The 14,524-nt window shown below is 33.9% G+C and overlaps 1 protein-coding gene across 1 annotated transcript in view; it reads right to left on the minus strand.

Annotated features, from left to right (window-relative positions):
- Nucleotides 1-4,752: 4,752 nt before the first annotated feature.
- The window catches only part of LOC134848622 (uncharacterized), a 38,244-nt gene continuing 28,472 nt past the window's right edge, over nucleotides 4,753-14,524 (minus strand). The window contains exons 4-6 of the mRNA XM_063866141.1: nucleotides 12,514-12,641; nucleotides 9,361-9,659; nucleotides 4,753-5,628 (exon numbers count right to left, since the gene is read on the minus strand). Coding sequence (XP_063722211.1) covers nucleotides 4,964-5,628; nucleotides 9,361-9,659; nucleotides 12,514-12,641 — 1,092 coding nt within the window. The 3' untranslated portion in view covers nucleotides 4,753-4,963. The remainder of the gene's footprint in view (nucleotides 5,629-9,360; nucleotides 9,660-12,513; nucleotides 12,642-14,524) is intronic.

The raw sequence follows: 14,524 nt of genomic DNA on the forward strand, positions 1-14,524 counted from the left end.
AATTTAATAGGTCAATTTTGCGGAGCATGTTTTGACTTATGAGTAGACGGAATCCGTGAAAAGTTTTATTTAGTGATATCTCACAAAAAGTTGCGGTTCCGGCAACCAAATGTCTTCATTGGTGGCAAAAAATGGTAAATCGTCAATATCACGGAGCTCGCGATTTGTTGTTGCGGCGATATCCGTCGAATACGGCCGTTTAAGGCATCAATGTGAACTTTTTGCTATGATCACAAAACTCTGCAATGATCACAAAGTCCACTCTCAAGGAGTCCTCGACTTTCAATTTTTTAACACAAAATAAGTGAAGTCGTTGCTCTAAAGTCTTGGATAACATGAATTTGTGGTTTTAAATCCAATCGTTTCTGAATTTACGTTAGGTTTCGGATTTAATATTACGGTAACTGTGTTCGATGGATCGTTTTTAGTGTTTGTTGTTATGTAGTTGGCTTGTTTGTATCAATTGTCGGTGTATTGAATATGTGATGTTCGCATCTGCTTATTTTTTTGGTTAATCTGAATGGTTAACTTGATTATGTTGGTTCCTATTATCACTAGATTCTCACGCTCTGTCATTTGTTACCAGTTAACTGAATGAGGAATGTAAAACTTCAGTAATGGGTAGAACTCATGCTGCTGCTATCTTTATGTTGAGCAATTTTTACAAGGGTCTGATGCCGTACATAAATAAAGGAGATCAACATATACAAAGAGAAAGTGTGATTTTTCCCACAAAAAACATACGTTAAAGGGAAGATTATGGCGTGAAAATGATAGCTGCAATAAAATTTTAATCATGAGAATGTTAACAAAGACAGCTACGAATGCGTACACTTTCCAAGGTAAAGAAAACTGTTGATCTATTTTTAATAATTTGGGTAATGTACATATTTGTAGATATCTATTTATTTTTTGTTTGTGTCTTAACTTTTGTTTCCCAAGAAAATTTGAAGTAGCCATGAAAGTTACGTCAGAATTTTCACTTTCAATTATAATTTTGAATGAAAGATTTTTTTCATCTGACTTGTTGATCTCCCAAAATACTTGAGTTACAACATCAGCACCCTAGTTAAGAAGGGGGCGTTAGACAGTGCCGAAGTTAGAGAGTGCCGAAAAAGGCGGGAAATATTGGAACGCAATTTAAGAGGCTAGCTTTTGGCGGGAAAATTAATAATGACACTTGAAACTTGTTCAGACTCAATTTTGGCGCCAAAATCGATGAGCAAACAAAACTTTCTTTTCTTTTCTCAATTAGTTCACGACAAATAAGTCAGTTTCTTTCATTTTCGGCACTCGTTAACAAATTTTTGTTTTCGGCACTCTCTTACTTCGGCACTGTCTTACCCAACCGTTAAGAATGCTCAACTTGGTATAAAAACTCATTAAGTTCTTTTGGTAAATGTGTCTGACTCGGTCCTCCTGTCTGAAGAGATGTAGTTGACGTGATCTGACTTTGGAAATAAGTGTCGCAATTAGATCAACATAAAGCACTTGAAAGAATTATCAATATTGTTCGTATGAAGCATCTGATTGTTGAATCTCAGCATTTTTGAAGAAAAACTCGAAGTACTCAACAATCTGGATTTTGCTGCAAAACTCTATATTGCATTGAAATTCGTTCTTCAAAAAAATCAGACTGGTAAATATCGATACTTTTCTGCCCATGAGATCATTGTTTTAACTGAAAACCCTATTTGCAGTGAGCTAAAAACAGATTTCGATTAACATCCATGAAACGGTTGATATTGTGTAGCAAAGCACTCAACAACGCCAGAATACAAAATTAATGTTCATGTTGATATTTAATTTAATTGATTACCATGGGTTGTCCCGACTCTAATTAATCTAAAAGTTTGCTAGAAATTGGAACTATTAATTGTATTTTGTCGAATAAAAACAAGCAACTCTGAAAATATAATTTGTATCTCTTCCGTGCAAAAGTCATATACGTGGTGAACAAATTGATCCAAACTCGCATGCCTCCTAACATTTTCAGAATTTCAAAATCTGGTGATGACATTGAAAACTTTCATTGAAGAAATGCCCCTTGTTGAAAAAAAATATTCATAAAAACATTTTTTTATTTTGACTTGATTTTCAAAACGAGTAACAACTAGGATAATTTGCTTGATTAAGAGTTCTTTTGAATCAGCCAACTTGCTAAAATTCAGCAATCACATATGGCTCAAACTAAACATTTTCAGAGCTTCCTCATGTGTTTTCGCTGTCCTAGTTAAGAAAATTTCTGCCATAAAAATCTGATACTTTCAACAAAAACGTCCTGAGATACATAGAATGAATCAGATTTATTTACGCAGACAACAAATGAACTCAAAAAAAACCTTATGTAAAAACTGTGAAAAGTCAATATTCCATTTCCAAAAAATTTCAAAAAGCTAAACCACCTAGCAGTCTCGCAATTTAAATCCACTTGCGTTCATGAAGGACAACAGTAAGATAAAGAATTGTTTGGTTACAAAACATGTTTCAATGTCAATTTAAAGATCATCAAATATAGTCAATCAACCAGTGAAAAAAAAATATATTTTTGTGTTTGAAATTGCGAAATGAAAGTTAATCAAGTGAAAGGTTGAGTACAAAGTCAAATGCAAAAACTTTTCGAAAAAGGTATTTATTAAATTTTGTTGGATAATTTAAGAAATTTTTTCATTTGAATTAAAATCTGGAGTAATTTGTGAAAACCTTACTTGTTTTTGGATCAAACTGTGGTTGACATTACCTCAATTGATCCAGTCAAATCCAATTCCTTAGTTGATTCAAATAAAGAAAACGAAACATCGGTTACCAAACAAGCTGACAATTTTTTCCTTAGTGTGTGGAGATATGGAACTTTTTGTTACAATGATGAGTTTGGATGAGTGAAAACTAAGCCTTTTTTCGCAAAGCATATGAGGCTAGAAAAACGAGGAGATCATTTCCTCATGGAGCTTAGTGTTCCAGAGTAAAGTCAAATACCATTTTCACTACTCTGATAAGTTTTAATTTATAAAACGAGATTTTGTCAAGTCCAAAATTTCGTCTTAAGGAGTAAAGTTTTCCCTTTCAAAATACAAAAAGCAACAGACCCATTCAAAAAGCTTTTTTTAGAAGTGTGTTATCGCCATACCACATGAAATGTATATCAAATGAACGAAATCGAAAACCAGTATTTCAGTTGGACTAAAAAATATTTCGATTGAAGAAAACAAAAGTTATTTGTTTTTGAGTTGACAAAACAAACAAAAAACGTTAGAAAATTTTTTTGTAAAAATTTCTTAACGAAAATGGAGTTCTAAAAAATCAACCTACGAATACAAATTTCAAACGGCATAAAAAATGAGAGAAACTTGTCATCAAATCTATCGCCCCGACGTGTCAAATTTGCAATCTTGCCCATATCGGAAAAAAAAACAATCTGCCAATGACAATTTAGCGATTCCAAAACCATAAATATCAATATGATTAATCAGAAATTGGATTTTTTTCTTGAAAAACTCATTTCGAGTTTAAAAAGTTCATCATGTTTTTTCATTTGTGGGCTGCGCTAATCTTACTCGTGTTTTGAGGGTTCAGTGATAAATTTGTCTAATTCAACTGTTTTTTTTTGCCATAGAACACTACATTCAAAGTGTTGGAATTGGCATTTACGTGCACATCGAGGAGTCACTTATATCAAAGAGAAAACAATCCTGGTCGAGAAAAACAATCCTGGCGAGTTTATCTTGAAATTGCCCCCGAAACAAAATGGGTGTTTTTGATGTTTATTTACACAAACTGTGTTCTGGTTAGGCGCAAAATTTGGTGTATGTAGGTCTCTGGATTCCAGAGACAAGTTTTCAAAAATGTTCTACGGTTTGGCGGCACATTAGTTTTGTCGCGGAATCCACAACGAGTGGCAAACATAGCTAGTTGTTCCGGATTCCGCAAATGTAAGTTGATTCCGCAAAATATAAGCGAATTCCACAAAAATTCATTTTTCCTGGAATAAACAGTAAGTTGAACGAATGGCAAACTTACAACCAAATTTCAATAATCGAGTTAACTCTTTCCTTCAATTTTGTAAACCGGTGACAAGAAGACACAAAAGCAATGTTGAAAAAATGCGGAAAAACTGTAAGAAAAACGTTTGATCCATACAGTGTGTTCAATCCACAATGCTTGATGAGCATAGCAACGGATTTGGAAAAATTTGGTAACAATTTGGAAAAACTTGGTATCAATTTGGAAAAACTCAGAAGAGGCCTTTAACAACTGTTTTGTACATATTTTCAATAGGTATTCAGTTAAAAATCGAGAGTTGTCATCTATATTGCCTTGTCTATCTAATTTTGTCTGTTTTGTCTATAACATTTTTTTGACGGGACCAAACTTCTAAACGATTACCGTTTTCTCAGAAATTCTGAAGTATTAAAAATTAGTTCCAAAACTAATTAATTGAGTTTATTTTAAGCCATGTTCATATTACAACTAAGAACTCGTTTAAAAAATTTTCTCTTCGCTGCAGCTTGTTTTTTGGCTACAAGGGCTTTTTTTATAAATGATTTAATTTTTCTTGTCACGCTTTTGTGTTATATTCGTGTTATTTGTTTTACTTCCAAAAATAGGCGTAATCCATTAACAAGAACTATAAAATGTTCTATCAGAATTCAGAAGTCCTTCAAGCTTTTCCAAGCTTTGCCTCTGGAAAAAGGTGTAGATCTGAGGTGTTTTTTGACTTTCAACTTAAAACTATAAATTAAGCACAGTAGTTGATTGATTTTTGGAGCATATTTACCTTTTCAATCTTTGCGAAATAATTGTTTCATGAATCATATTAGGAGAAAAACATTCAGACTTTGCGTATAGTAATTTTTGACATGCACTTCTAAAACGAACAACGTATGTAGCACAACGGAAAAAAAACATAAATAGAAAACTAGTATTTCGGACCCGGTTTTGACTATTCGGTGAATATATCCATTTTTCACGCCTCAGTTTGTTCACTATTGTTGTAGAAACTTGTGCTTATTTCGTCCATACTTCGCAAAGGGCTGATTGCATCACGCTCTTCCAGCACTGCAGCTTCGCCTTTGTATCCTCTCTCTGTGTTAGATCGAGTGTTTGAAAGCTTTTTCGACCGAGCGGCGGCGCTGATTTTCCTTTGGTTCATCATGACTGCATTTGCGTTACCTAGTGCACGTTGCTCCTGGCTGTGTTTCATGTATAATTTTAACCCGACAAATAGCATTGGGTTGATTAGGGAGTTCAAATGAGTCAGAGCTATTGCAGTCCGGTCGATGTAGGTTCCAACTCCGGTCGGTTTGATCCAGTGGTACACGTGCAAGCCAGTCATTGCATCTACACTCTGGATAAACTTCATATTGTAAAATGGGGTGAAGCATACCCAACAGCTGATACTAACAACACTGGCATATAGCTGCAGAAACACGTGCGCCAAAATATTGCCCGGATTATTGTTGCTGCTGTTGTTTGTGTTATTGTTGTCACTGACTTGGTTGTTGTTGAAGTTCATATACTGAGCTGAACTTGTGCTTGCTACATTTGACGGCGTCGGCAGCCGATTGGGAGATCTTGATTGCTGAATTTCGATACGGTCGGTCGTGGAACTTGCCAAGCACGGATTTATATCTGAAGCAAAACAGACTCATTTTGTCTCTAGCATATTCTAACAGCAAAGTGTTGTGATAAAAGCAAATTTAACCAATTCTGCGAAATTTAGCATGATCGATAAGATAACATCTGCATAAAATCATCAATTTCTATTAAAAAGCTTATTTTCCAACTCTTTGATAAGTCGAAATTAATCGACGGTTTTATAATATTGAGCGCAGCTTTCAGTTTTTTGAATGCCAGGGCAACTCAATGTCAATGTCAATCAAAACATCAACCAAGTCAACAAAATTTTCAGCCAAAATTTCGTTTATTTCGAAAATTTTGGCAATAATTTTTTTTCTTATTTACTGCACAAATGAAAATCAAAATTGAAACGAACTTTATTGATTTCACTAGTGAATTAAACTCATTTATTGAAAAAGTGACTTAAAATGGTTTGAGTCAAGAAAACATTAAACATCAAATGTAAAAATTTCGAGCATGGCAAATTCCAAATGTTACATGCTTTTTTATCGAAAGTGATTGTATCAAGGCAAAACCCTGAATGTTGAGACTGCTTTTTAACGTCATGGTGGAAATAAATGATTCAAAAAGATTGATAAAACGTCCAAAAAAAAACAAAACGTAAAATTTTCTGTCGTTTTTCCGTTTACCAACGCACATGCTCTGGAAAACACAGGAAGAAACATTTAGCGTCTGATAACGAATTTAAAAAAATTGCTTATATGAGTGCTACATCAGATGTTCGAACTTGACGTTAAACTTGAAACAATGAAATCATTTTATAAAAAAATATATATGAAAAACAATGTTATTGAATATGAAAAAAAAAGTTTAGTTTATATTTTTTAATAAATATTTTTGTCCACCTACACGCTATTCACCTGAGCTAGGTAATTATAAGTGAATGGACAGTAAAAGTTTTCAAGCTTTTTCAGTGACCCAAATCAATTTTAGCGCTCCTCGATTTAGCGCTCCTTCTAATATTAAAAACACCCAATTGTATTCTTGCTGTTAAAAAAACTTCATTGAAAAGACCCTATGTTTTTGTATCGCGCTAAATGAAGCATCAAAACAATTTCCAACGTTTTTAAAATTTAACCTAAAATTTAAAGTATTTTTGCACTTTATTATTGACTTGAAAAAATATTTGCTTCACATGGCTTCATCATTTTTGGTTTTTTAAAAGTTATGGCAAAATTAGCGGATCAATTACTGGCAAATTATAGCAAAATGCTCCTCTCCTGTAGCCCATTCAGTTTTTAAAATGATGCAATCTTTGAAGTTTTGTATGAATAAAATTAGCCAAAATCCGTTATTTTCACGACATAAAACAACAGTTGTTTAATTGAAATTAATTTTAAAACTTTTGCTCAAACTTTTTGGAGATTTCAGCATCCTAAAATTTTGATGGGTTACTCAAGAGGCTTACTTTGGTCTTTGGTATAGTAATGTCCGCAATTAATCTGGTTCTTCTGGTGTACATTTTGATTAACTAAAAAAAGCCAACAATGACTGGTTATGGAGTAAAGGTTTGGGCCTGAATTTCAAAAAACAATGCTAAAATTCTAAACAAGTTCTGTCTTCATCATTTTTTGTCTAAATTTATCCTATCCCAATTTGAGAAAAATTTGCTCATCATTGAAGTAAGTTTCATCCGTTATGCACTATTTTGAGATATTAATTTTTGGCTGACTGGCCCTAAAATTTTTTAAGACGCCTTTAGCGCCAAAATAAAATAATTTTGAAGGGGGAGAGCGCGCTGAAAAAAATGCATTTTTTGGTCCAAATTTTAAAAAAAAAATTAACTAAAAACGCTTTTTTGGCCGCTTTTTCAAAGATCTAAAAGTTTAGTGCAACAAAGTTTGGTCAAAATGAGGTCTTTCTATTAATTTGAACTCCGAAAATCAATTTGGTCGACCTAAAAACAAGAGAAATTGACAAATGTTTTGATTTTTTGGAAAATCCGCACACCAAACACCAAGCCACTGTTTAGGTTTGCTCAAATTTTTTCTTGGTTAGCATTAGGGGCGCATCTAGGATTTTGTCGAACTTTTTTTTGACCAAAATCATTTTCCAAATCACTATAAGGAACTCATTTTAACCAAATTTGCTGCACCGCAGGCAATTTTTTTAAAAACAAACAGCCCCCCCCCCCCCCCCCCCTCAAAAGTACTATATTTTGGCGCCATAGGAACCTTTAGAAAAGTTTTAGGTTCAGTCAGCCAAAAATGAATATCTCAAAATAGTTTATGGGGACCCTTTCGGTCGGCAGGGGGTTGAATCCCTGAGCTGATGGTGGATAACATGGTGAATTAAAATTTATAGGAGCCAAAAAATATATATTTACAAAAAAGCGTTTTTTTTGCACTGAGTTCAATTTTTGAAAAATGTCCTCATTCAAAAATTGTTTTTTGAGTGCTTATTTACGGCGGTATTGTTCCGACGTTCGTAACGAAAGTAACAGAAGTTTTTGAGTGCTTATTTACGGCGGTATTGTTCCGACTTTCGCAACGAAAGTAACGGAATTTTTTGAGTGCTTATTTACGGCGGTATTGTTCCGACTTTTGAAACGAAAGTAACAGAATAGTAGCGGAATACAACGGAAGCTTTTGCTGTCCTAAGCTTGAATTCAAATAAATATTTCCCCTGTGATTATTTTTTCTAAAGTTATGGGGGTTTGAACTTTGCCATTTTGGCCATTTTGGCCGATTTGGGACAATTAACGGGCGATATGTTTCGCTCTATTAACGCGTAAGCGAGGTTTAATTCGTCTTAGAAATCGTTCCAAATTGGTTCAAGTAAGCTTATATGCCATATTTGATTTGTTAATTGGAGCAAAATCCATCACTTTGTGCTTAATGTGGCGTGTGGGGGTGATGTTTTTTACAAAAAAATCTCAAATTTTTTTACAAAAAAATCTCAAATTTTTTTAAGAAAAAAAAATTAATTTTTTTTATTACATTTAGATTTTTCATGTTATTACTGCTCCATAAACCTTAACAGGTAGTCGAGAACATTCAGGGCTTTGCCCTGATACGAGCAGTCTTGTTAATAATCTATGTTTAGACACGGATGAATTTCCATCAATCTGTTGATGTAAAGGATATTTCACTTTTTTAAAAAATAACACCTCCTTCTGATATTTCCGTACTTCAGATCTTAATGAACTGGTCGGAGAAAGGGGAAACTTCTAATGGGAATAAATTACTTATTGCTAGTTCGGTCAAATCTGTTTTTCCTGAACTAGAAAAGTGAAGAAAGAAAGTTTTCACACAATAAAATGAACTAAATAAGTCAATATTTGCCTTTAAAATTGCCAAAAAAGTGTTTCAACAATTTATTGTAACCCTGAGAGCCTAACTTAATTCTACAAACTATATAAAATGCAATTTTAATTGGTTTTTGTTGACCAACTAAATAACTAAATTTCAAATTCTAAATATGAGGTGTTGTAATAATTTTCAGTATCTTTTGTCTGGATTAGAAACATATTTGAGTTTTCAATGAAAATTTGCAGAAAAGGCATGAAGTTTATAAGCTGCAACAAATAGACAGACTGCTATAGCTTGCAAAAGTAATTGAATTTAGTTGTTAAGACAGCAGAGTAATTTAGATTTAATCCAATTTGATGCACTACGTATTGGCGTTGATTTATTTTTAGGTCCTTTTGTAAAGCAAAATGAATTTTTCCTTCAATTTATGGGTCAAACTTCTTTTTAAATTAGGCTTAAATGGATTCCTCACCATTTGGGTTATTTGCCAGCGGGTGAGCCGCCGATTGATTTCCTGGAACTGTTTGCGGTTGAGAATCGGCGGGGGGTATGCCGTTAGGTATCTGAATGCTGGCGCTGTAGCTCACACGTCCCCCTGTCCCTGTCCCTCGCCCACTGCCCCCTGTTTGATTATTGCCTCCTCCTCCCCCGCCCGACCTGCGTCTGACCTCAACTGTGAAGTCCCAGTAGTATTTAGTGACGAGAACAGCTGGCACCAGAAAATCGATTATGTACACAGTGATGTTTGTCAGCAGAAATTGAAGGTCGCCCCTAAAAGATACAATCAGAAATACGCAATCATAATCATAACCTTTGATCAAATTCTTAATTGACCACTTACTTACCATAAGGCACACTTACGATATCAAAAAAAAATCAAACCATAGCAATACAATTTCTACTTGATGGCCACGATGATGTTATTGTTCCGACTTTCGTATATCATGTAAAAAGTATTGTTGTCCTGAAATTAAATGTTATCAATTTTCGTTAAGTTATGGGGGTTTGAAGAGGGCCATTTGGCCAATCTAGGACAATTAACGCGCGATATATTTCGCGCTATTAACGCGTAAGCGGAAATTTGATCCGTCTTAGAAATCGTTCCAAACTGGTCGAAGGAAGCTTATTTGCCATAATTGATTTGTTACAAGGAGCGAAGTTTATCACTTCTTAGTTTATATATCGCGTGGGGGGATGATTCTAACAAAAAATGTCAAATTTTGAAAAAAAAAGTTTCCCATTTTTACATTTAATTTTTTCATGCAATTACTGCTCCATAGACCTTAAAAGGCAGTCGGAATATTCAGGGCTTTGCCCTGATACGAGCAGTGTTGAGTTTATTTAACTTACAATCGCGAAATTTGCAGAAAGTTCGCTCATTGCAGATTCGGGCGACACAAATGTGCCGATAATTTTTACGTTATTAATTTTGCTTGTGGATTTCGCAAAAGTTTTTTTAAGTATGTTCCGTTAACAATTTGGCACACGTTAAAAAACTTGTCTCTGGATATCAACTTCCTTCACGCCCAAAACCGTAAGCGTATCCAAAAACAGTTTGGCCTCGTAACTTTTTCGGAAAATGATTTACCAATTCTGAAGTAAGACACCGGAAGAAAACAGCGATATTTTTTCTAAGATGAGCATTTTGGACTCAGAGAACAAATTGACTGAACATGCAGTGAGGTAGTACTACAAAAGTATAGACCTCAAAACTACCTTGATTTATTTTATAAATTTGTTTTTGATTCATAGCAAACTATTGTAAAAGCGGAATTTTCCACTTCCTCTCCTAACATTTGAATTTCTATTTTAAATTTAGTTTCCTTTCAAAAGAGTTATAACCTAATTCCTTACTTCCTATTTTTGCAGAAGTAGCGAAAGATTATGTTGCTCAAAACTAGCTATCTGTCAAAATTTCCCTGAACAGATTAAATTCAAGTCTGAACTATAATAAAACAAGACTGTTCGTATCAGGGCAAAGCCCTGAATGTTCCAACTGTCCATAAACTGGTCTCGAATAAACTTTGATTAATGAAACAATGACAAACTATGAATTTCAGGCTGCATATTAAGAATCAGGCTGAGTATGGAATTAATAAGATCAATTAGTCTGCCTCAATTGAATTTTTAAAGACTTGGTCTGAATAAAAGAAACCACCCCGGGCAATAATATTCTTTACTTCTTTCGAAAGTCGGATCAAAAACACACGCTTTCAATTGTAAGTAAGAAAAATGATTATATTTTTGATTCACGAAGTCATCGTTATTGCTTTCCTTAGCAATAAATTTGAAAAAAAAACAAAGAGTTTAAATAGAGCATGAAGTTTTACAGATTTGACTGGAAGCGCCAGCTTAAGTAATTCCTGAAGAGGAAATCCTTGTAGTGGACAAAAAAACGAAATAAAATTACTATATGGATGATACGAGTGTTTTTAAGGCAATTTTAAAATTTCATGGTCTAATTATACCTCTAAAAATCTCGTAGCTTATGGAATCGAGAATGATAATTGAAATTGAGAACATTCATTTGTGTTTTTGACAGGCACCTAAAAAACGTGTTTGGCTCTTTTTCCTCCCCCCCCCCCCCCCCACCTGAAATTTTTTATATTTGAAGTTGCTGTTCATTTTGTCCGATTGTCGTGAAAATTGACATGCAGACTAATTAGGCCATAACAAGCATATTTGGTCTACATAATTAACCTTGTAAAATCACTCGTTAGACCATAAAATTCATGTTTGAATGAGGTGGGGGGTAAAATGAAAAAGAGCCCCGTGTTTTTATTTACCTTTCAGACTTCAATAACAACATTTAAGAAAGAAAAATTTGATGATAATTTTTTCAAGCAACAAAGCTAGTCTTTCGTTGAATCTGCATAAACAAACGAAAAAACTGAGGATTATACCTCAAAATGTTTTGAATATTGAAGCAATTGAAATTTTAAAATTTAAATTCAAATGCGCTCTTTCATGTTGTTTCGACTTTCGTAACGAAAATAACGGAATATTTGTGCTCGGGTGGGTTTTTTTTCTTCAGACAAATTTCGACTTTTTAACTAGTCATTTTTGACAGAATTTTAGCCATTATCATTCAAAATGTATTGTCTTGAGCTTAAATTTGAAAGTAAGTCTTAGAAATTTTTCCAAATTGGTTGAAAGAAGCTTATTTGTCATATTGATTTGCTAAAAGGAGCAAAATCTATCCTTTTGTACTTTATATAGCGCGTTGGGGGATGAATTTTACAAAACATCTCAAATTTTAGAAAAAAAAGTTTTCCATTTTATTTTACAACACTTAATTTTTTCTATGTTATTACTGCTGCATAGACCTTCAAAGGCAGCCGGAACATATTGCTTAAACAAGGAAATGCGCCGGAAGAAAGGGGGCGGAATGGCACCAAAGATAGAAAACTGGTTGAAAATCTGCGGCATTGCTAAAAAAAAATTATGTATCCGCCTCGGTATGACCACCTGACAAAATAAAATACTGTTGTTGCGAGCAACCTTAGAATGACATTTCATTATTGACTGCATCATCATGGAAACCCGAGCCAGCAGCTAAAATTGTAGAAAACTTGAACATTTTATTCAACTTTCGACTTTTCAAAAAAAAAGATGTGTAATTTACCCTCTGATAAAACAGGCAAAACTGGGTGCAAGTGGATCTTCTTCTACGGGCACCTCGACTTTCTTGTATTCGTAGAACACCCCCATCGGAACACCCACCACTGCAGATGAAGCCCAAATTCCCCCCATCTGAAACAATCACTTGTGATCCAATATAAAAACTAATCTGACCTGGAAAAGTTGGTTGCTGTGCAAATCTTGAGAAGCATCCGAAGACAGTTATATGCAAGAAATCTTTGGCAACTAACAAAAACATAAAATTTGAAAAAATTGAAAATCAACTTAATTTAATTTTGTTTTTAAAATATTTTAACATCTTTAATACTTAGTGTTTAAATTTTTATAGTCTCTACTTGAATTTACTGACAAAGAAAAATTGGTTATGACAGAAGGCGACGCCAAATGGCTTTTTCCCAAACACTGACAAAATAGCTAGTGAGACACTTTTCAAAAGACCCCCCTCATGGCCTAATTTACCAAAATGTTTCACAGTTTCATCTGAATTTGCATGAAAAACAATCACAACCTAATCCAATCGTGATAATAATAAAAACTAGAAGAATCACAAAAGCAATGGAAGCAATAATAATTACATAGTTATAGAAAAAATAATAATTTCAACAACGTAACAATCAAAATAAGGTTTGTAAAATATTAGTAACACAACTTTTGAACAATGTGAGCAATCCAGGTTTCATACTCAAAAAGGCGTCAACCCAAAAACTACAGAGATGAATGCTTTTCACGAAATTTCAGTGAATCGCATTTCTTTTTTGCGAGATGAGCATCGGAGGAACTGATAAGAAGACGCAAAGTTTTGAGATTTTCGCACCGTTTTGACAAATCAGGTTGGTGAGTTTTGCTATTTTCCTGGAAATGGCAATGTGGAGTTTCGGAGAAATCAATTCGCTTCCACAAACAGTTTGCATCAATTAGCTTGAGCTGGATTAATTTTCTCCATTTGATACACGTTGTAAAATGCTGGAAGTTTTACAGGCAATATTTATACCAAATTAACTAAATTTGGCTTCATTTTCAAACCGCGTAAATTTACGAAAATTGAACAAGACTGCTCGTGTCAGGGCGAAGCCCCCTGAATGTTCCGACTGCCTTTTAAGGTTTTTGGAGCAGTAATAACATAAAAAAATAAAATGTAATAAACTGAAATGATTTTTTTTTCTGAAATTTGAAATTTTCTTTAAAAATCATCCCCCACACGCCATATCAGGTCCTAGTAAAAAATCCTAGTAACAAATCAATTATGGCAAATAAGCTTCCTTTGACCAATTTGGAACAATTTCTTAGACGGATTAAATATCGCGCGTTAATTGTCCTAAATTGACCAAAATGGCAATCTTCAAACCTCCATAACTTTACGAAAAATAATCACAGGTGAAATTTTTTTAAAGCTATTTAAGCTCAGGACAACAAAACCTTTTGAATGATATGTTAGATTATAAGTTGTTCCATGATTTATCGTACAGATGCAAGAAACTGCTGAAAAAGTTCCCAAATTTGGGGAAAGCACTATCAAAACATGCAGAATTTTTCCTACATCGCATTCGTCAAATAGGGAAGTTTTGATAAATTTGCCTAAAACTCTGATCAAATTCTTTAAAAAGCGTTACAATTTGGATTTGGTTTTCGTAAATGTTTTCCACGATAAGACAAAATTTATTTTTGGCTCACGTTTTTGATCCAAGTTTCAGCCTTTCAACTTTTAACCTTTCAAATTCATCAGTCATGTGGTGCTCATCCGTATGCTGTAAAAGTTGCCGATAGCTTAGATAATTTGTTTTTAGTGGTTTTGGTGGCACAATTTCATTGATGGAGTCCATGAAAAAAAAATGTTTATCATACAGTTTCCATAAATTAGATTGTATTAGGGGCGGATCTAGGATTTTCTCGAGGGGGGGGGGGTGGATTTCCGAATATTGTCGGAAAATTTTATCGACGTTTTCTGTAGGTCGACCATATTGATTTTTCGAGCACTCCCACAGCACTGTTTTGTC

The sequence above is a fragment of the Symsagittifera roscoffensis genome, chromosome 6 (genome assembly GCF_963678635.1).
Source record: "Symsagittifera roscoffensis chromosome 6, txSymRosc1.1, whole genome shotgun sequence".
In the NCBI taxonomy this organism is placed as follows: domain Eukaryota; kingdom Metazoa; phylum Xenacoelomorpha; order Acoela; family Convolutidae; genus Symsagittifera; species Symsagittifera roscoffensis.